This window comes from Paroedura picta, chromosome 6, assembly GCF_049243985.1.
Source record: "Paroedura picta isolate Pp20150507F chromosome 6, Ppicta_v3.0, whole genome shotgun sequence".
NCBI lineage: Eukaryota > Metazoa > Chordata > Lepidosauria > Squamata > Gekkonidae > Paroedura > Paroedura picta.
Genome location: NC_135374.1, coordinates 98452040 through 98476032, shown reverse-complemented (window position 1 = coordinate 98476032; position 23993 = coordinate 98452040). Strand labels below are relative to the sequence as shown.

Sequence of the window (23993 nt, the reverse complement as noted above, 5' to 3'; positions counted from 1 at the left end):
TCTTCCTGCAACAGACACCCTGTGAGGTAGGTGGAGCTGAGAGAGCTCTAATAGAGCTGATCTATGAGAACAGCTCCAAGAGAACTGTAACTAGCCCAAGATCACTTAGCTGGCTGCATGTGGAGGAATGGGAATCAGCCCTGGTTCTCCAGATTAGAGTCTGCCGTTCTTTAACCACTACACCAGTGTTCCCCAACCTTTTTATCGCTGGGGACCGGTCAACGCTTGACAATTTTACTGAGGCCCGGGGGGGGGTGTAGTCTTTTGCCGAGGGGTGTCACCGCTACTGCCTGAGCCCCCGCTCCACTTGCTTTCCTGCCGGTGTCCCTGACTTTCCACCACCCACTGGGGGGCGCTGCCAGCAGCAGCTGCACAGTGCCATGCCAAGGGGGAGCCCCAGCCATGGTGGCCACTGGAGAGCATCAAAGGTGAACTGGCAGCAGAGTGGTAGGGCAGCCCCTGAGGCAGCAGCTGGGGAGGAGGATGAGGAGGAGCCGTGGCCCGGTACCGACTGATCCACTGACTGCTACCGGTCCCTGGACCAGGGGTTGGGGACCACTGCACTACACGGTTCTGTATTGCAGATGGTTAAGAAATGCATCATACGCACTGGGAACTTCACTGCCCCAGTTCCTGTGCAGGAGCACAAATTGGGGGGGAATAAGGTGCACCAGGCCAAATGCTCCCCCGTGTGGGTACAGGAGCCTGTATGTGGGAGGGTGAATGCAAATTTAAGAAGCAATTTTAATATATTTAGAAACTCCCAACTCCATAGGCTAAATATATATGTATATGTTTTGTATTATAATTAAGTCATTCATCCCCCCCTTTTTCTCTTCTTTCAGACGTTTGAAAAGCTTCTTATTGCCAACAGAGGAGAAATTGCCTGTAGAGTAAGTATAACTTCCAAAACAAAGTCTCTTTAATTTTATCACCTCTATGATTTTGCTTAAAACTCATCTTTCTCCCCCCCCATTTTCCTAATTACTAGGTAATTAAAACCTGCAAGAAGATGGGCATTAAAACAGTTGCTATACACAGTGATGTTGATTCCAATGCTGTAAGTACCAACCATGTAAAGTTTCTTATGGGATGGTTGTCCAAACTTTAAAGTAGTGGATTTTCCCCAGTTATGCATTTAAGTTTCTAAATGAAATAGAATATTATCCTGTCTTTCAAAAACACATTGTTGGGGGTTGTGATTTTAAGGGTGTCAAGGGAGAAGTAGAAATAGAAGACCAGCTTGGCTTGCCTGTTGGCAGTGCCTCTCTCAGTCTCTCTGCTGCTGTTCTACTCACTTGCCTGCCTTATGGTGGCATCAGAGCCTTTCTAGGTTCCCTGTTGAGTGTTCTCTCTCTCTCCTCCCACTTGCTGTCTTCCCTAATAGTAGGTAAGCCTCTCTTGGCATTCCTGCCACCCCTCCTCAAAATGTCTGCTGAGATTTGGGGCTTTATTCCCCTCTGTAAGTTGAAGTTTGGGTGTTTTAAAAATTAACTTTTTCTTCTTTTTCTTCTTTTTCTTCTTTTTCTAGTTTTCTAGTTTTCTAGTTTTCTAGTTTTCTAGTTTTCTAGTTTTCTAGTTTTCTAGTTTTCTAGTTTTCTAGTTTTCTAGTTTTCTAGTTTTCTAGTTTTCTAGTTTTCTAGTTTTCTAGTTTTCTAGTTTTCTAGTTTTCTAGTTTTCTAGTTTTCTAGTTTTCTAGTTTTCTAGTTTTCTAGTTTTTTCCCTTGCAAACTTTTGTGAAAGAACCTGCCTTCTCTGTACATGGCCCTGTTCAACTGATTCTTTGTTTTGTTTTGCATTTTTAGGCCATAATTGGATGCGATTGATAGCTTTCCCTCTGCTGTCCTTTGCAATTACTTTATTTCTGTTCATAGTGCAGAAAAGGACTGTCAAAATCATGCAGGTCTGTCATATAATGTCTTAGCAGGAAGTTTGGAGATCCTAGGGAACTAGTTTCAGATGGTAGCCATGTTGGTCTGCAGTAGAACAGCTAAGATTTGAGTCCAGTAGCATGTACAGTCCATTACCATTCATGTAAAGGTTGTGTGCTGAGAGGAAAGCACTTTCTAATTTTATAGATAATGAAGCTATTAACTGGAAACCCCCCCCCACACACACACTTTTTAATGTTATCAGGAGGGGTTTGCTGCTATGCTACTATTACGTGCATTCTAAGTTGTTGATCAGGATAGGGATAAGAAGGAACTAAGACAAGGAATGGAAAATAAAGTAGAGAGGAAGAGGACACAGAATAATTATCATATGTATAGTATGTAGGAAAATGAAGACAGATCATGAAAGAGGGCAAAATAAAGGGAAAATATGGAAAAGAAGAAGAGAAACTAAGGAGTAGAGACAAAGAAAGGTTGTTTTATTTTGCTACAGGAAGGTCTAGCTGGACAGGCAAAATGATGGAGCTGAGTAGAAGGAGTATAAGAGAGACGCCATAGACAACAAGGAAACAATGATCTTGTAAGGAGATTGTGGCCTGGCAGTTACTGTACCAGGTATCAGCTGTGCTTTGGTGGTTTTGCCTTGCTCCAGTCTGCTTAGTTAATGGGCATAGCTGCATCTCACTTAAGGCAAGCGTTTGTCAGGCTTGTACTAAAGTTTGCAGGAAGGCAGGGCTGGGCAATAGGGACATCTATTGCAATTAACCTTCCTTGTGCCCCTCGAGGTTGCAGTGGAGAACCACGTTACAAATGAAATAAAGTGCATTTGCTGAATGGCTTTATGGGTCCTCAAGTGACTTGGGCCCCCTGTATTGTTGTTCCCCTAGCACCTCCCTCTCCACAGCCCTGCAAAACATGCATCAGACTGCCTGTACTGATTAGTAAATGGGGGTGGTGAGTAAAGGCGAGGGTAAACTGGCATGCCGGGTTCGATTCTGCGCTCCCCCACATGCAACCAGCTGGGTGACCTTGGACTGGCCACGGTACTGATAAAACTGTTCTAACCGGGCAGTGATATCAGGGCTCTCTCAGCCTCACCCACCCCACAGGGTGTCTGTTGTGGGGAGAGGAAAGGGAAGGTGACTGTAAGCCGCTTTGAGCCTCCTTCGGGTAGGGAAAAGCGGCATATAAGAACCAACTCTTCTTCTTCTTCTTCTTCTAATACCACAAATAAATAAAATTAATTTTTGTAAATCAAGTTACAAATTTGCCAAGTTGGATGTGAAGTCAACTCAAAATTAAAAATCTTATTTATAGGTCTCCTCTCAAATGATGGAAGGGATATTGCAATTACTAAACTTATATGGAGCTACAGGTAATTCTAGTGGTGTTGCAGAGCATGACAGTGAATCTGAAGTGCTCCAGTGAAATTAAGGGGGAGGAGGGTAGCTCAGTGGTGATGTGATTCCATAGAATCACCTGGCAAACTGCCTTTTCTCCAGGGGAACTGATCTCTGTATTTTGGAGATCAATTGTGATTCCAGGAGATCTCCAGGCCCCATCTGGGGGTTGGCAATCCTAGTGGGCAACCACCCTGAGCAATACGGGAGGGCGGTATAAAAATCTAATTAATTAATTTAATTTAATAAATATCCATGGCCTATCATCAGTTCTTCAGGTGTTCTAAAATTAACATGTCAACAGTTTTCATTGCCTTCAGCTGTTTTCTTAAATGTAAACTTTGTAAGAAATATATGCTGAATTGTCTTATAAAAATGGCTGTTCCTGTAAAACGATTACCACATAAAGCTTTGAATTTGTTTGAATGTAGCATTTAAGCCGTGCTTGATTTCCCCCCCCCAAGTCAGACACCTCTGTTCCAGCATTGATTGTTTTTGGAACATAAAATTAATGTGGGGTCCTTAATTTCCCCCCCTAAACAAAATAAAAATGAATGTTATAATTTAAATCATGTTCTCCTTAGTGCATCAGATACCGAATATACTCGCATATAAGCTGAGTTTCAGCCCTTTTTTTAAGCTGAAAAAGTCCCCCTCGGTTTATATGCAGGTATTTAAAAAAAAAAAAAACAGCTTCCAGATAAGACTAGAGGGTGGGGGTGGGAGACAAGTATAGTTGTTTGAAGAAGCAGAGGCAGGAACAGCAGAGATGCAGCAAGCCTGGGAGGGAAAGAGCAGTCTCTGCCTCCCCCCTCCCTGCCTTAACAAGGCTAGCATGTGTAGGAAGCTCTGAAGCCTCTGTCTCAGAGGAAGAGCAGAGAGCAGAAGGAAGAGACACCCCTAGAGAAAGGAATAAAGGCAAGAGGGGTTAGAGGAAAAGAGGAGGGAGGAGGAGGGTGGGAAGAAAAGGGGAAAAAATCCTACCCAAAACAAGGGGGAGGGGAGGAAAGGAGTAAAAGCCACTATCCAAACACCACCCTTGGCTTATATGTGAGTCAATAAGTTTTTCCAGCAATTTTGTTTGATGTAATTACGTGCCTCGGCTTATATGTGGGTCGGCTTATATGCAAGTATATATGGTAACTTTCTAGAAAATGTTCTGGTGTATATTTTTCTGGAAAAAATAATCAATGTTCTTTGATATTTTGATATTTTGTTGTATGCTGACGACATAGCTATATTTTCATATAGCAAAGTAGGGCTCAGAAGAGCTCTTCAAGCACTCATGGAATATTGTAACAAGAAGTATTTAACAATTTCACAAAGATCAAAATACGTTTTCTACAAAAGGTACACAAAGCATAGATGGCAAATAGGCAGTTATGAAATTGAACAAGTGAAAGCATTCTGATACTTAGGAGTAGTATTTCAAGCAACCAGCTCATGGATATCACACTTAACACAACTAACTGACCAAGCTCTGGGAACGTCTGCAGCAATCTTAAGATTTTTTTTTTCACAAAAGGAGGCTCACAGGGAGAGGGTGGGTTTTTAGGGCTGGTTGGGTTGGGTGGGGGGGTGGGACTTTTAGTGTACTTATGAAAGGGCTAATTGGAGATAAGGAGTGTCTAGTTCCCTTCTGGCAGGAATCCAGGGGAGGGGGGGAATCTAGTGGTGGGGCTCTACCTGGGTTGAGGATACCAACAATAATGGGCCAAGGGAGGTTTTGCGGTGGTTGGAGATGGGACAGCAGGACAGGGAGTTATAATGGTTCATTAAGGCTGTGGAGTTTTCATGACTGGATGCCTGGACACACTTGCTGCTCTTCTAACCTCTACTATCCTTAGATATGAGGATGGTGGCTAGGGAGGAGCCAACACTGATATTAAGCGATGCTAGGTCCTCCGCCCTGTGATAATATTTCACAGGGCAGGGGGAAGACCTGGGTGAAGTCTGCACATCCATTGAATGTGATTTCCATTTTGATTTTGTCCGATTTAAATTTTCCCCTGCAACAAGCATAATTGATCCGGAGTGACCTTACCGTTATCCTGTAATATCCTGGAGTGGTTTTAACCCTCAATATTTGAAGAATCGGATTGAGAAAGGATGAAAAAGCATGTAGAACAATGGCTTGCTTCAAATTTGTTGCTGACTCCATGGTAGAGAAGACCTGATTGGCTATGCAGGCCTACCTGGAAATTCCAGGTCCCTGACCTAGAAATTGCAGCTAGTGCAACTGGTGCAGAATGCAGCTGATAGGGTCCTTAGGGAAACATCTTGGAGGACCCATATCCAGCCTGCGCTGAGGCAGCTGGATTGGTTACTGATTGTGGCCCGGATCAGGTTCAAGGTTCTGGTGTTAACCTTTAAGGCCATTTGCAGTCTGGGCTCATATCTGCGGGACTGCTTATCTCCTTATGCCCCCTGCAGGGCATTATGTTCTGTGGGTGTGAATTTTTTTGGAGGTCCCTGGTCTTTGTCCTGACCTGTACCTGGCAGAATGAGCTCCCGGGAGAGCTAAGGGTCCTGATAGAACTGTCACAGTTCTGCAGGACCTGCAAGATGGAGCTCTTCCACCAGGTTGAGGTTAGGGCTAGGAAGATCTTGGTCCCTCGCTGGCTAGTGAATCCATCAGCCCCCTTGTTTTCCCTATGAAACACTGGTTACTGAAAAAGTCAAATCTTGCAAGATATTAGAGATGAAGGAATTAATATTAATATAATGGTTATTATATTATCAATCAGTTTCAAGATTAAAGAAAATAATTAATATGGAAGGTGGAGCCCTAAGAGAGAAGATTGGGTTCAAACAGTTGATTACAAAACAAAAAGATACTTTATGATGGATATATCAGTTATTACTGAAACAGCAGAAAATGGATTGAAAAAAATGTATGATTAAATGGATGCAGAACTTTAGAGAGGGGGATACTTGTGTACCCATGGAAACAGTTATGGGAAAAATAAATTGAGTTAAAAAAGGTAAAGGTATCCCCTGTGCAAGCACCGGGTAATGTATGACCCTTGGGGTGACGCCCTCTAGCGTTTCCATGGCAGACTCAATATGGGGTGGTTTGCCAGTGCCTTCCCCAGTTATTACCGTTTACCCCCCAGCATTACAATTTACCCCCCATTACCGTTTACCCCCCAGTCATTACCATTTACCGAGTACCCCCCAGGGTACTCATTTTACTGACCTCGGAAGGATGGAAGGCTGAGTCAACCTTGAGCCGGCTGCTGGGATTGAACTCCCAGCTGCATGGGCAGCCAGCTTCAGACAGCATTTCTGCTGCCTTACCACCCTGCGCCACAAGAGGCTCTAAAATTATAGCCAGTTTATAGAGTTTATACCCAGTCAAATATTAAGAGAATTTTGGTGTAAAATGTTTTTCAGATGGTACGTTTCTCCAAAGGACATTGAGATAAAAACCATGAAGGAAAATGTTGGAAATATCATGAAATAGATTGAACCTTTTATTATACATGGTGAACCAGTAAAAAAGACATTGGAAAATAATACATGGGAAAATGCAAAATGTATCAAAATTCCTATGGAAGTCAAGAACATGTTTTTGGTAATATTGCCTGACAAATTACCAAACATTTTGGAAGAGATATTTGAATATATGTTGACAATGGCTAGATTTATCTACGCAACAAAATAGAAACAGGATGTGTGTCCAAGCTTAGAAGAATAGAATAATAATCAGTCCAACTATGTAGTAAGGGTAAAATTAGTGTCATATCTGAAAAAAATCATTTTTGAAATTTGAGGAGAGATGAAGAATTTATTATGAAAGCAGGAGAAAAAATTAGAATGAGAAACCATTTTTAAAAATATAAATATATAGCAAATGTTAAAGCAGAATGAGAATAAAATTTGAACAAATGTATAACAAATTGGAATTTGAATGATACGATTTTATTGATTTTTTTATTGTGAGATCTAATGGATTTTATATTTTATGTATAAATGTATTAATGGTCATAGTTAATATGTTACAGTTAATATTAATATGTAGAGGTTATGAGATATATAATGTTGTAATGATTAAAATTAATGGCAAAATAGACTAATAATGTTTAGAAGTTAAAATATCTGAAGTAAGGACTATTGTAAAGGTTACGGTGTAGACATTGGGGAGAAATGTTTTGCTTGCTTGTAATGTATTTTGCAGTGTTTACCATTTTTAAATAATATGATGTCTTATATGTAACCCCTTTTCTCTTTTATATCTTTATCTCTATCTTTCCCCCCTTAAAATATTTTGGGGGGGCTAATAAATGATTAGCACTAATTGCATGGGAGCAAAAGACGTTATGGTGTAAAACAGTGAATGAGGGATAATATTTGGCATTTTTAACACAGCAGGGATTCTCTAGCCTTAGAATGTAGTGAACTATAAATGACTAGGAAATCCCATAGTAAAGTAATTATAGGAATTTGATTTCATAAAATATTATTAAAGTTTACCTTAATATACATTCATTCAAACTGCATGCATCATCCACAGTTCCATTGGAACATTGTAATCAAGTGTTTCTGTGACCAGAGTTCAAATATTTTTAAGACTGCAGATTCTGTCTGTCCGTTTGTCCATATTTATATACCACCCTCCCCAAAGGCAGAGTGGTTTTCTCCACAGAACAAATTTATGGGGTGAGGGAAAACATAAAAAGGGAGTATTTTATATATTTTTCCTCCAACTCTGTTTTACAGCATAAAGCAGAGTAACCTTTTTCATGTTTTGGGCTGGTTACGTTCTGGTGGCCATGGTTAGATGAACCAATGCTGACAAAGCAGCCTCTGTTGAAATGAATGTTGAAATCTTCTAGAACCAACAGTATAGGAGATTCCAGCAGCAACCAATGAACACAAAGGAAAAATGGGCAAATGGGAACAAGATGCAATTTAATAAAGATAAGTGTAAAGTTCTGCATCTGGGTCAGAAAAAATGAAAAGCATGCCTACTGGATGGGGGATACGCTTCTAGGTAACACTGTGTGTGAACGAGACCTTGGGGTACTTGTGGATTGTAAGCTAAACATGAGCAGGCAGTGTGATGCAGCGGTAAAGGCGAATGCCATTTTGGGCTGTATCAACACGGGCATCACATAAAAATCACAAGATGTCATAGTCACATTGTATATGGCACTGGTCAGACCACACCTGGAGTACTGTGTGCAGTTCTGGAGGCCTCACTTCAAGAAGGACGTAGATAAAATTGAAAGGGTACAGAGGAGAGCGACGAAGATGATCTGGGGCCAAGGGACCAAGCCCTATGAAGACAGGTTGAGGGACTTGGGAATGTTCAGCCTAGAGAAAAGGAGGTTGAGAGGGCTCATGATAGCCCTCTTTAAGTATTTGAAAGGTTGTCACTTGGAGGAGGGCAGGATGCTGTTTCCGTTGGCTGCAGAGGAAAGGACACGCAGTAATGGGCTTAAACTATAAGTACAACGATACAGGCTAGATATCAGGAATTTTTTTTCCACAGTCAGAGTAGTTCAGCAGTGGAATAGCTGCCTAAGGAGGTGGTGAGCTCCCCCTCACTGGCAGTCTTCAAGCAAAGGTTGGATACACACTTTTCTTGGATGCTTTAGGATGCTTAGGGCTGATCCTGCGTTGAGAAAGGGGTTGGACTAAATGGCTTCTATGGCCCCTTCCAACTCTATGATTCTATGATTCTAACCTAGAGATCACCTCCATCTGCTCAGACAGATATTCCTACCTACGACAATCTAAGCCAACATTTTTACCATTGAGAAACTCCTGAAACGTTCTTCATGCTTTGAAAAACCCCTGAAGTGGCACAATGGTGCACAATATGGTTGATAAGCATAGCTGTGTACATGCCCACTCAGGGCCCACCCCCTCCAGGGCCATCATTGGCCATTTTGGGAGGGGAGGCTTGACATGAACATGTATTGTCATGTCACTCTATCAATGTTTAACAAAATTTAAAATATATTTATAAAAATTAACTCCTACCCATTCAGGAAATCCTTCCAAGGCCATCAAGAAACCCCAGAGTTTCATGAAATCTGGGTTGAGAAAGCTTGATCTAGGAAGACAGTATATTAAAAGGACACTCAATCCAGCCCTGATGCCCAGCACAAGGAACAATCAATCAATTCCAGGAGCTTTCTGCACTGGGAGTCTGTGGAAGAAGAAAGACTTCCACATACTTCAGCTGGAATCAACTGAGATAGAGTAACATTTTGAGAAGCATGTCAACAACCTTTTTCACAGACGGACTTGGTATTGCATTTCCCCCCTTGAATTCTGATGAAGAATTTGCACTGCACATTCGTTGTATGCTGGCCCTTCTTCATTTTATGGTGGGTCTTACAAACGTGGCAGAAAGCCCATGTATTTTTACTGACTTTATAGGGAACCTCTCTTCATGAGGACGGGTTCAGGACTTTCCATTAGCTCTTTGGCAACTTTCCTCTGTGCCCATTGTTGATATCTGTAGAGACAATACTTGATCTGTGCCTTTAACGAAGTGCTTAGCCTTTGGCAGAAGGTGAGGCATGAACTCAGCTTTAGCAGAACTTCCTTGAGTAGTCTTTTTGGTTGATTCTCACTTATCTATTTCTTGAGCCATATGCAAGGGATAAGGTCAGTTTACATTCCAATCCCAAAGAAGGGCAATGCCAAAGAATGTTCAAACTACCGCACCATTGCACTAATTTCTCATGCTAGCAAAGTTATGCTCAAAATCCTACAAGCTAGGCTCCAGCAATATGTGGACCGAGAACTTCCAGAAGTACAGGCAGGATTTCGAAGAGGCAGAGGAACTAGAGATCAAATTGCCAACATACGCTGGATCATGGAGAAAGCTAGGGAGTACCAGAAGAACGTCTACTTCTGCTTCATTGACTATGCTAAAGCCTTTGATTGTGTGGAGCACCACAAATTGTGGCAAGTTCTTAAAGAGATGGGAATACCAGAGCATCTTATTTGTCTCTTGAGAAATTTATATGCAGGTCAAGAAGCAACAGTGAGAACTGAACATGGAATCACTGACTGGTTCAAAATTGAGAAAGGAGTTCGGCAAGGCTGTATACTGTCGCCTTGCCTATTTAACTTGTATGCAGAGCACATCATGAGAAATGCGGGATTAGAGGAGTCACAAATTGGGATCAAGATTGCAGGGAGAAATATCAACAACCTCAGATATGCAGATGATACCACTCTAATGGCAGAAAGTGAAGAGGAACTAAAGAGCCTGTTGATGCGGGTGAAGGAGGAGAGTGCAAAAGTTGGCTTGAAACTCAACATCAAGAAAACAAAGATCATGGCATCCGGCCCTCTCAATTCCTGGCAAATAGATGGGGAAGAAATGGAGATAGTGACAGATTTTATTTTCCTGGGCTCCAAGATCACTGCAGATGGGGACTGCAGCAAAGAAATTAAAAGACGCTTGCTCCTGGGGAGGAAAGCTATGGCAAATCTAGACAGCATCCTAAAAAGCAGAGACATCACCCTGCCAACAAAAGTGCGTTTAGTCAAGGCTATGGTATTCCCAGTTGCAATGTATGGCTGCGAAAGTTGGACCATAAGGAAGGCCGAGCGTCAAAGAATTGAGGCTTTTGAACTCTGGTGCTGGAGAAGACTCTTGCGAGTCCCTTGGACTGCAAGGCGAACAAACCGGTCAGTCCTAGAGGAGATCAACCCTGACTGTTCTTTAGAAGGCCAGATCCTGAAGATGAAACTCAAATACTTTGGCCACCTCATGAGAAGGAAGGACTCCCTGGAGAAGAGCCTAATGCTGGGAGCGATCGAGGGCAAAAGAAGAAGGGGACGACAGAGAATGAGGTGGCTGGATGGAGTCACTGAAGCAGTAGGTGCAAACATAAATGGACTCCGGGGAATGGTAGAGGACAGGAAGGCCTGGAGGATCATTGTCCATGGGGTCGCGATGGGTTGGACACGACTTCGCACATAACAACAACATGCAAGGGATATTGAGATGAGACTAAAGATTCCTGATCTTCCAGAGCTTTCTAGAAATCCCATCTGTGGACTGCAGAGGTAGACTTCCTTGTGTGCAAGTGCATAGAGTCCTTAATTGGGGAGCAACTTTTAGAAGAAGAAGAGTTGGTTCTTATATGCTGCTTTTCTCTACCCAAAGGAGTCTCAAAGCGGCTTACAGTTGCCTTCCCTTTCCTCTCCCCACAACAGACACTGTGAGGTAGGTGAGGCTGATAGAGCCCTGATATTACTGCTCGGTCAGAACAGCTTTATCAGTGCTGTGGTGAGCCCAAGGTCACCCAGCTGATTGCATGTGGGGGAACATGGAATTGAACCCGGCTTGCCAGATTAGATGTCTGCACTCCTAACCACTATACCAAGCTGGCTCTTACAGCTAAACAAATCTCACCCTGACCCAAAACAAATAAACAGACAATCCAAAACACCCAACCCTGACTCCTATGACCTTTCATTATCACAATATGTTGAGTGCCAAAAGAACCCTATTCATATACATTTGGGTTGAAGGGCATCATACTGGAGAAAAGCACAGCATAGAATTCCCCCTCCCCATTTACCGGATTGAGGAGAGAACAAATGAAATCCTTATGAAGCTCATTGATAAACGTTGCATCAATAAAAACCAGACCTTACCTACCTTACAGGGCTGTTATAAAGGCAGAACAGGATACATCCCATACAAAACCACCTTTACTTCCTGGAAAGCAGGGTGGGATACAAATCTGACACACAAAAATATCCCTGTAGTGTTATTTTTGTGTAGTCATGAATATGTCCTTGGTAGCAGCTGTTGGAGACTGGTTCTTTCCAAGTCCTGTTTGTTGGCTTTCGGTGCAGTTTTTAAAAGGGAGGTTTAAATAGCTAACATTTTGACAACCAGCCCTGGCAAGGGCTAGAACATGGAAACAGGAGCAGACTGTATTGCCTAGACTAGGCTGTGTCATGCCATGTTATACAATCATATTTGAAATTTTTGTCTGAAAAAGCTGAGGGCTTTTCCAGCTTTCTGGGCCTGGATTCTTATTTTGTATTGACAGGCAGCTGGAATTACCATGTGGACACGGGAGAAAGAAAACCTCCTCCTCCCTTCCCATGTTTCTGTATAGTGGTAATATATACTTTAGGAACATTTGGTGATGAGCTTTAATTCTAGTGATTAAAGGAGCACAGATGGAAATGTTTCAAGATCCAATTCCTCTGGAGTATGATGTTGTGGCATTTTTGGAATGTATCACAAACTGTATTAAAAGGCAATCACAGACCAGAAGGAAGAAACTCTAAAATGGCCATCCAGTAAAAGAACAAGTTAGGTTTTGTTTTTTTTTTTAAAACCCTGGAGCAAGTAAAGAAATTATCTTTGGTCTCATGGACATTCCTCTCTAATCTTTTCAGTTCTAGTTATCTTGGGCAGTCTTCCCCAACCCCTGGGCTGCGGACTGGTACTGGGCTGCAGTGGGAGGAGGGAGGCGCAGGCGCTGGCGCACCAGTGGGCGCACCTCCCTCCCCCCTGCTGTGCAGCGCTCGCTGCGCCTCACTCCCGGGCCCTGGTGGAGCAAGCGCCGCGCTGTGGGGGGGACGCACTGGCGCCTCCTTCTCCCCCCCTGCGGCAGCCGATCGCTCCTGGTCCCCGAGCCTTCCTCCCCCCCCCAGTCCCCAGACCGAAAAAAGGTTGGGGACTACTGATCTTGGGGACACCTGAATGGTTTGGTAGGACAGCTTATGGATTTTTAACTGGTGGCCTTTATTTTTAATTTCATTTAATTATTTATTTGTATGATTTATATCCCGCCACTCCCATACAATGGCTTGTGGCGGGTCAGGAGGTGATTTAACAAAAGTTAAGGAGTGACCCTGCCCTATCCTGGATGGTCCAGGCTAACCCGATCTCAGAAGCTAAACAGAGACATTCCTGGTTAGCACTTGGATGGGAGCTCACCAAGGAAGTCTAGGGCTGCTTTCCAGAGGCAGGCAACACCTCTTTCTTTGACCTTACAGGGTCACTGTAAGTCAGCTGTGACTTTACGGTGCTTTCCAGCACCAATTACAGGCTACTCTGTTGTGCTTTTTGCTTCTCTGTAAAATTACACTGTCCTGCAACCATCAAGATGGAAGCCGAAAGCCATTTCTCCTTCCTCATTTCTCCCAGGGAAATTCCTAGGCTTTTAAAATATGGAATAGCCATGTTGAAAAGCTTTAGATAGCTTACCTTCTATTGTAACATGGCCTTAGCTACTTTATTTTGGTTACAGGATATAATCTCTCAGCCTTTGTAGATACTTCTCTAAGCATTTGCTTTAGATAATGACCCTTTGGATAGCCACGGAGTGTACATGTACTGCCTGTTTTCTTCTGTCTCTCAAAAGGAAACTTTTAACAGAATGTAGTAGCTGTCTTCTCAGTGAGGTATTAGGAGTGAATAAAAATAATGAAATAGGATCTGGACTGTGAACTGAGTGGGGAAGAGTTTGGGTTCACATACTGGTAGTTTTCTTGAGTTCTCTAAGTCAGTGGTTCCCAAGCTTGCTGGGGGGTAAACGGTAATGACTGGGGAAGGCACTGGCAAACCACCCCGTATTGAGTCTGCCGTGAAAACGCTGGAGGGCGTCACCCCAAGGGTCAGACATGACCCGGTGCTTGCACAGGGGATACCTTTACCTTTAAGTCAACACCACTGGGAGTTTGTTTGGAGCTTTGTTTAGGAATTAAATGAAGACTTTCAGATTTAAAAGATTGAACTGCTGGAACAGAGTCATTTTTGGTTGAGAGACTGGTGATTAGAGGTTCGATAATTTGGCAATTTACAGTGCAACCTATCTTTTTAAAACTCCCAATGGCCTATGGAAAGCTGGATTAGATTTCAATAGGTGGAAGGAGCATTAATAGTTTGAAATATGCAGATGATACCAAATAACTGGTCGAAAATAAAGAGTTGAAATGGCTACTGATGAAGATTAAAAGAGAAAGTCCAGGAATTGGATTACAGCTGAAGCATCAGGACAAAAAGTAATGACTGCTGAGTAATTGCACAGCTTTAAGGTTGACAGTGGAGGGGGTGGGGGGAGGAGGAACCCGAGGTGGGCATGTATACAGCTCAGCTTCCCGACCATATTCTGCACGATGGCACCACTTCTGGGGTTTCTCGAAGCCTGAAGAATGTTTCAGGGGTTTCTCACTAGTACAAAAGTCAAGAAAGGCTGTACTATACTATGTCAGATGATATATAAGTGGGTTCTATATCATGTCAAGGCTGAACTTTTCCTAGTAGGTAAAATGACCAAACTGAGGCCATTGTACCTTGATAAGTCTTATTGGAAAAAGACAATAATGCTAGTAAGAAGGCAGGTAGAAAAATGGTGGACACAACATGAGATGGATTAACTCAATAAAGAAACTCACAACCTTCAGTTTGCAAGGCTTGTTGATGGGATTAAAAAAAAAAGTATAGTCATTGACCAGCAATAAAACCAGGGATGCAATAAGAAAAAAATAGAACATTATCGGTTAGGACATTGCCAGATTTAGTAACATCATGGAGGCAGTTTTATGTACTGTTCAAATTCCCATTAAGGCACCCTGATGCCTGTATAACAGAACTTCGCAACAGTTAAGAAACAAGTGTCCTTATCCACTAGTAAAATGTTTACTCATAGGTTGTCAGAATGTCCAGGAAAGCTAAGTTAAAAGTTAAAAGTTGTCAGAATGTCCAGGAAACCTGATCAACAAAGGTAAAGTCAAACAGGGTCTAACATCATAATAAAAATTGCAGTGCAATAACATATGAGTAATTGTTTCAATTTCACCAGAGCTACGAGGGCAAAGCAGAGCCTCTATAGTTAAATGCTGGAAACTCCCACTGAGCAAAGCTGAAGGAAAGGCTTCGAAGTGAGCCCTAGAGATGGCCCATTGGAATTTAGAAAGTGTAATTAATGATAGAATGTTTTGGAGGTCATTAATTCATAGGGTCGCCATAAGTACAAAGCATCTTGATGGTACATATATATATATATACAATGACCTAACCCAGTGGCTGTGTGTTCTTCAGGATCCTGGGATTTCTTAAACTAATCAGGTTTCCTCTGTGGAAATATAAGAAATGGTGGGCTGTTGGCCAACTGCTGTTAGTCTTCCAAAGGAATTGGTAGCCAAAGTTGCAGGCTCTGTATGTCAGAGCTCTGCTTGAATTGAGGATGTTCATACCTGCAGTAAGTGCAAACTATGTTTTGATTTTTTTTTTTGCTATTTCTTGTTCAAAATGGTTGACTTTCAAATACTGAGCTTTGATATTTTGGATAGCATTATATACTGGTTTGTAATGTCGTGCATGCATATTTGTTTGAGGAAATGATCTGTGGTTTTCATCATCTCCTTTTCATATCTGCATACTTAAACTTTTAAGTGTTTGACATTTATGCTGGGGGGTTAGGTGGAAAGCCAATGGGAATTCATCGACCGTCAACTGAGTTGCATCTTATCATGGCGGCCTGCTGTTTGAAATATGACTCCTGGAGTGTATTGTCTTTCTGTCCCTAGGATTCGGTAATGAGATTGAGTGTTATCTTGTATGAGCCCTCATAGATGATTGACAAAGAGGTGATGTGACTCATCATTTACCAAGATATTATCATGCCTACCCTTTATCATTTATCCCTGCTGTCTGGGGAGGTGGTGGGGACAGCAATGACTTTGTGATGTCAAAGTAATTAGTGTTTATTTTTGGTTTCCAGCTGAACAAACTGGAAACTAATGATCAGGTAAATTAAGATGGAATGCATTAGTGTAGACAAAGGTGAGAGGACCTCTGGGAAGAACTTATCAAAATTTCATAGGTTGTTTTTTTGTGTGTGTGGTTAAACTGACTTGTGCCTTCTAATTGTTCCTTTGTACTCATCTGCTATTAATAGCCATTGCCAAAAAGTCAAGATGCCTTATAGCACTTTCTGTTTTAGATTCTTGACGCTTCCTGCCTGATTACTCTTATTGTAAGAGGTACCTTTTATTCCATACCTCTACAATTCCATATATGTGAGTCCTTGTCTTACAGTATTCCAGTTCTCTCATCCCACAGGATCTCTTTCCCTCCTGAGATTTTGATCTTTCAGTCATGCAATGCCAGTCATACATATTATTCAGTTATACAAAGCTCTCTGGGGTATATAATACAATAATAGGAAAGGTTATATAGAAATGATGGTCCCAGATCCAGGGCTTTAAAAGTGAGAACTAAAACCTTGACCCAACCTGGTCTTCAATGCAGATGAGTAAGGACAGATCAATGTTTGCCACTTTGAAAACCCTGGAATGGTGGCATGCATATATACATACAACAAACCAGATACATAGCAAAATAATCGTAACTTGGAAAACTCATACTGTCAGTGAGAAGATAAAACATCAACACATTTTGATGAAGATGTTTTCATTGGTCATCATCCATGAAGATTATTTTGAAATGATACAGCTGATTCCTAGCCTTGGTGACCGAAGGGAACCTCCATGTTCAGAGGCACTAAGCCTCTGAATGCCAGAGCCTAGGAGGCAACATCAGGGGAAGAGCTCAGTCTCCATGCCTTGTTGTTGGCTATTTGGAGGAACTGGTTGGCCACTGTGCGAGACAGGATGTTGGACCAAATGGACCAATGGTTTGATCCAGCATTATGTCGTATACAGCATACAGACCATTAGAGATGGTATGGCCAAGATAGAACATCAATGTTACAAAGTAGGAAATATTGTCTGCACTAATTGGCATGTTTACTGGAGAAGTGTTTGGATTTTTAGATCAGTACTTATATACATATACAACTCCTTTTTGCTTTTGGCCTTTTGTGGTTGGTTGCAGGTCTTCTCTCCTCTTATTTGGTGCCTTTCTGGAGTATAAAATGTTAACAAAACCAGTGCAGGTGTTAGGAAAGTCACAGAAGTTTTGTTGATATGGCTGTTGGAAACACAGAACTGGAATGTTGATATTCAGGAGCTAAGGAAGTAGGGTAAAGAAGATGTTACATTTAATTTTTACAGTGGGCCAAATCTTTATTGCAAGTTCAGAGCAACGTGGTGCAGGTGTAATGGTTCCCATCCCTGTGCTCAGGTAAGTAACCGTAAGGTGCAGCATAGCCTGCTGTCTCTTTTCTGCTTATTCCCTGTTGGGAATTAGAGCAAATGAAGTATATTGTGCATGAATTCTCTTTGCTGTTCATTTGCTACTCTTACACACAGCATAACAAGCTATGGTTAATTCTAACCAGGACTGGCTCCTAAATTGGAACTGGTAACCTGCTCTTTTTGGTTAACATTGGTGCAAATAGCAATGATCAATATTTTAAGTGTAGGGGAAAGAATTCACACATGAATGAAGAGATTGGGAAAGCATGCAAGACCATGGGACAGGCATGTTACCCTGCTGCTAGCAACTTTAGCAGACGTTCAGATGTAGAGTTTAATGATGTCCAGGAAACATCATCATCAGACGCAAGTGTATAAATTAACAGACTGATTCATACAGAACTGAAAATTGTTCTTAAGGAGACAGCTTTTTGAAATACCACCTTACCTTTTATTAAACTGTATTGTGAAAGTTTTGTTCTGGCTGTGATTTTAAATAAACCGTTCTATTGTATTACGAATGTTTTCCCTTCTGTGGTCCCCCCTCTTCCCTCCTTCTTTGTGAGATTAAGTAGAGCAGAATCCCTGGCAGAAATTTGTCCAGACTAATGTGGCTAATCAGAGACATTATGTTTAATTGGGGAGCCTGCGGTATAGTAGCAGGAGGCTGGAGGGAATTATTTAGCATTAGCAACGGCTCGTCTGGGACTTGTGCGCTAATCAAGGAGCTTGTGTGTTAGCTGTAGGGATGATGTGAATTATGACGATTATGACATGTTAGCACATGTCTGTGGGAGAAGTGGACAGGCAACGAGTTAATCAGGAAGTATATTAAATAGCTCTCATGCTGCTTTCTTACTGCCCTCTGTACTGTCTGTCAAGGGGCTGAATTTTGAGGGAAAATGTCCTCTATGGTCAATTTTGTATTTGTAGGTACTGCATTAAACTTTTAATGGGGAAAAAGGCCCTTTTGTGTACTTACGAAGGAGGAGATGAAATCACCATTTGATGCCTTCTTGAAAACCTGCTTGTTCTTAAATATCTCCTTGTCTGCTCCACTACCAGTAGATGTGTATTTACAAATGGCTTCTTTTAAAACTAGTTTTGTGGATCTTTGTTTATCTATTAGGGTTCTGTGCTTTGGCCATTCATGCCTGGAGTGGCCAGCGCCGGGGCATGGAGGGGGGGGGGACGGGCGGCTCTGGCCGCTTCGGGCATGAACAGCTGCTTCGGCGGCCGAAGTGCACAACCCTATTATCTGTTAATTTGAAAAAGTTTGCCATCTGCAGTCAAATCTAACCATTGGTCTTTTGCGCTGTCAGAATGCTTCGAACCTTAGTGGTAGTAGGTTTAGCTTGGGTACCAGGTAAGCCCATTCTGTGCCCAGCATGAACAGAACTATACATTTCCTATCTGTCATGCCGTTAGTAATGCTAGAATTGTGCACGATTCTAGGAAGCTGAACTAATAAAACTCAGCTAGGTGTTTTTTTAAAAAAATGAAATATTTCATAAATCCCATGAGCAGACTGGATTATATCTGTAGGTAAACTTATCTTGGAGTTACTGTACGGATGAGCATCCACATTATTTTATTATTGGAAGCACTGCCAAATTTATTAAAAACTTCCTACCAAACGGTGACCTTCATGTATTAAGTTAATTAAAGCAGTGTCATGGATGCTACTCAAAAGTGTTAACCTGTAGGAGGTTGTTATTGAAATCCATTATCTATGGAGTCAGTATTAGTGGTCAGCAGCATCAGAAGTAAAACTGCGAGTCAGGCCCTCCCTTGGGTGCTGTGAGCCCAGCAGGTTAAACTGTCAAAGCTTCTTAAAGGGACTGATAGTTAAGCCCCCTGGAGCTATAGGTAAACCAATCATTTGCCATCAGCAGGGAATATAACTTTATTTAGCAGGCGAGGGAAAAAAAAACTAATTGCTAAGAGGAAAGAGGATTTAGTTGTGCAATACTGGAAATATGTCCCCATCTATGTATGTACACACACATACTCTTTCTGTGTCTATACCTTGGAAAGTCTTTTCTCAGATTTTATCCTTGGTGTTCTGTCTGTGAAATAAGGTTCATCCAAGTCACTGGCTTGTATTCTACCATGCCTATGTGGAATGCTGTTCCCCCCCCCTACCCCGCTCCACTCCTCTCTGTTGCTGCAACCCCTTTGAACCCCTAGAAGGATAATTCCTAGGCTCACATGACCTATGTGATAGAAAAGCTGCATGGGCCGGAATGCTGCAGGCAGTAGGGTGGCAATATCTTCTGTGTTTTCTGCAAGTACATCCCCACTGATGGAAGAGAGAGGAGTGATGATTTCATTCCCTTCTTTCTCCTCAGTACTGTGCCCCAACCCCTGCTGCTGTTCCCCCGCACAAATCCTGCAAGGTCAGGTATGATCGTTTGAGGAGTCAAGAAGGGTTGTTGTAATGAAGATGAATGCAGGAACTCTCTCCATGCCTTCCTTCAATTCATGGCATTGATGAATACTGGCCATTGTAGTTTTTTTATAAAATGTCACTAGTCCTCCAGGGCTTGTGCATGTTTTTGTGAGAATACAAATATCTGAACAGGACAATCCCAAATATCTGGCAACAGTTCCCGTGACTGTTGATTTAGTTGTAGGCATTGCTTCCCTCCATATTCATGATTGTCCACTTTATGAATTAAATTGAACTTCACAAGTAAATGTCCAAGGAAAAGTAGGTTGTTTGTGTGACACACACACAAACACACATACTTAATAAAATACATGAATAAAAAATAAGTAATGTGAACTGCTGTAGATGAGCATAAACTGCTATAGAAACTTTAGGAGACTGAATGTTTTAAAAGGGTAGAAAGCATTTTATGGTGGATATGGTTTTGGGAAACCTATTACTCTTCTTTAACCACTTGTCTTAGCTGTTGGGTCTAGGTGGAAGAGGAGGTGGGCAACTGTAAAAGCACGGTTTTGTATAGTCAGTAAAGAATCAGCATTTGCATTTTAAACTTTGACAGAGGAAAAGTGTTAATATAAAGTTAGAACTGTGCTTTTTCAGTTCCCACAACTGTTAGGAAGTTACCATTGCAAAATAAAATAGAAGAAGAAAATTAAAATAATAAATAAATTATAAAATAAAAATAAACATACAGATAAAATAAAACTGTGAGGAACTCTGAACCTACTAGTGTTGATAGCTATACTTTCTGAATTCTGCTTCCATGCTTCAAATTCACATGTAGAATACATTATGAGATTTTGTTTATGAAACTTTGTATACTGCTAAGGGCCATTTCTGTTTTGAATGGCATTTGGAGAGAGATTCCAGAATACAAAGAAATGCAGTCAGTGCACCAATATTGATATGGCTCCTCTTCTCTTTAAAATACTCATGAATGGGATGTGATATCCCCCCCATTGTCAGCCCTTGAAAAACATAGTTGTATGAGCATGTGTAGTGGTTAGATTGTTGCACCCCAAGAACTAATACTTTTTCCCTAAATGGTCAAAGTGCTACGTGTCAGTATGACGGTCCCATTCACTTTCTTCTCTCAGAGGCAGATTTTCCCTCAAAAAATAAAATTCTGTTCCCTCACTCACTGGACTGCCCAAGTACCATGGTTTCTTTATTGAGATTTATAAAGCTGGATGAGTCACCCTGTCTCTGAAGGGTAATGTGACTTGAAACTTAGCTCTGGAACATCGTGGGAAGGTACAGGAGTCCTCTTTGCCAAAACCCCTTCAGAATGACTCTTGAGATATAGCAAAAGCGAAACAGAACCAAAGATTCTAACACACAGGGAAAGTCAGGTAGAATGAGGAGCCAAAAACTTTGAGGTAAAAATCAGTAATTGTCCAGTCTCAAGTTCTTAAATTCAGATTATTGAGAGTTATTGACATTTGCTTAATTTCTAAATTCTTAATGTTCTTTTGCATCTGTGTCTTCCCAGACACAACAGTATTCTTCTAGTTTCCTTAAAATCCATAGGTTTTCTGATAACCCTCTGTCAATATCCAAACTCCCCTTCTCTGAAACACCGGTTTCTCTCTAACTCCTCTAAAGCAGTATCCTTTTACATCCTCAGAACTGATTTCCCAGTTTAACTGGGCAGTGATTTTTCTTCTTTCCCTAGAAGATATATTCCCTTCCCTTTGGCCTGACTGGGAGTCTTGGTTGACTACCCAAATCACCATGCCAAATATTATTCCCAGTTCCCCTGTAGAACTGATTTTAGCTTAGGCTGAACCTAAACTCTTTAGTCAAAATTATGTTTTCTGACTAAAATCTCAGAGTAGATATTCAACAGCTATGGTTCCAAATGGTCTTTCCTCAATCCAGTGCTCTGTCAGAATGAGAATTCCCTCAGCACACTGCTCTTATAGGACTTTTCTTTCAGCTGGTGCTGACCAATCAGAGTGCTTGGTGTAGCTTGACACTCCAGCTCTCTACCTTTTGATTCTCTGATACTTTAGCACTTTGATGCTTACCTTTAAAGTGCTGTCTATCACACTTGGTAACTATGACATCAGTTTTGTAAAGTAGATCAGTATTATCAGAAACCAAGACTCATAGACTGGTTATGCACTGGAGGTTTCATGCTGGGCTGCAGGTTGGAGTTTTAGTCGTGGCAGATTGCCTCACCTCTTCCTGCACTCACATGGGGGCGCATTTGGCTTGGTGCACCTCATCTGCCCCCGATTTGTGCTCCTGCATGGAAGCTAGGGCAGTGAAGTTCCCAGTGCATAAACGGTCATAGAGACGACCTTGTGATTAGTTCCTCGTTCTCTTTGACCATGATGCTAATTCAAAATTAGTGTGCTTCAACACATGTGTCAGGACTCTCAAGCAGGTCATTGAACTCCATATGATGGCCTTTTTTTTTTTTTGCTGGAAAGACCATGGTTAGACTGCAAGGGTGCCATGCTTCCTGTCCCTTTTTGCATGTATGCTTACAGGAGTAGCAGGATGGTGACCCAAAGTCAATCACAGTACAGTTGTATGCAGTTACACCCTTCTTGACTTTGATGAACTTAGGACAGTGTACTTTGTACAGAGATAGCATTTATAGGAGAGAATTCCTCTATGGATCTGACCCTTCGTATTTTTCACACCAAGCACTTGACTTATGTTTATGTCCCTGATTCTCTGCTGCCATGGTTCTGATTCCAGAGAGATCATAACCCTGTGTCCCCTCTTGTCATATGTTTGCAGCTCATCTTTAGCAGGTCCCCAGTCTGGGAAGATTGAGTAGTGTAAATATGTGATCCTAGCTAGATTTCCATCGCGATATGGATTTTCAGATACCAAAAGTGTTTTCCTCAGTATGTAGGGTACCATAAATATGTCTATCGCATGTTTGTAATGCTATGCCTAAAACAGGTTCCAGTATAAATCTAAGTCGATCAATTTTCAGCTGCATTTTGGCGTGTTCCCTTTCACCAGTGGTAGCTTTCTGAATTCTTGAACTCGTTAGCAGGATAGGAAGAAGAGTCATCACCAAATAGCCTTTTTGCCTCTCTCCCTTAGTTGCTCTACCATGTCAGTTCTCTGCTGTTTTAAGTCTACGCTTGAGTGTGGTTCTGCTCTGAAAATGTTTATTTTAAAAAGGTAGCCTCACGGGGTTCCTTGTTACACTGCGGTTCAATGACTCTCAGCACACATTTGCTTGGTTTTACAAGATTTCCCTCCCGTACCACAAGCTAGGCTATGAAAAGGGCAACTTGTTTATTAAAAGCCTTTCTTTCCCACCTTTCTCCATGAGCAGACTCAAGCTGTGGGTGACTGATATTTTGCAAGTCAAGAATTTGCATTTGCTTGCAAGGTGCCCCCCTACTTTTGTTGGATGTTTGTTTTGTGAGTCAGTAAATTAGCAATCTTGGTTTGGGATAAGCACGCATCTTTGCTTTAAATAGCAGATGAAGATTTCGATTGGGAAGAAGATGAATAAACTATTCAGGATGTAGCAACTTAATCTAGAAGTTGTGTTGTCAACTGCTTGCAAGCTAAATCTTTGATGTGGCAAGACCAACATTATTATTATTATTATTATTATTATTATTATTATTATTATTATTATTATTATTATTATTATTATTATTATTTAATTTTTAGACCGCCCTTCTCCAAATAGGTCTCAGGGCGGTTTACAACATAAATAGTTAAAACACAATAAAATCCCCATAAAAACCCCAATTTACATCAACAACAAGTCACATATAACATATAGTGGCGGTGGTCACAATTCTGATCTTAGTTACCTGGGTTCCCCCCAAGTTCAGCCTGGTGAAGAGAATAATATTCAGAAGAGGGTGGCACCAATACAATAGATCTAACAATGATCTCGATGTTAGAGATCTCAATATTGGAGATGGGTTTCAATGCCAGTGCTCAAGGATTGGGCGCTTCGGTGTCCTAAGCGGCCGTTCCTGCCCGAAGCAGCCAGTGCTGTGGCGTGGGGGGGGGGGAGGAGGTGCAGGTGCAGGTGCTCCAGCCCTTCCCAGGGCCTGGGCAACATGGTTATGGCTCTTAGAACCAGCGACACTATACTGGCTCTTAGAACCAGTGTAAGTGCGACACTATACTGGTTTCTGTGTTGTGGACTTG

The 23993-nt window shown here is 41.7% G+C and overlaps 1 protein-coding gene across 1 annotated transcript in view; it reads left to right on the top strand.

The window, feature by feature from the left end:
• The window catches only part of PCCA (propionyl-CoA carboxylase subunit alpha), a 279452-nt gene that overhangs the window by 16963 nt on the left and 238496 nt on the right, over nt 1–23993 (top strand). The window contains exons 3-4 of the mRNA XM_077343823.1: nt 846–893; nt 992–1060. Of these exons, the coding sequence (XP_077199938.1) occupies nt 846–893; nt 992–1060 (117 nt within the window). The remainder of the gene's footprint in view (nt 1–845; nt 894–991; nt 1061–23993) is intronic.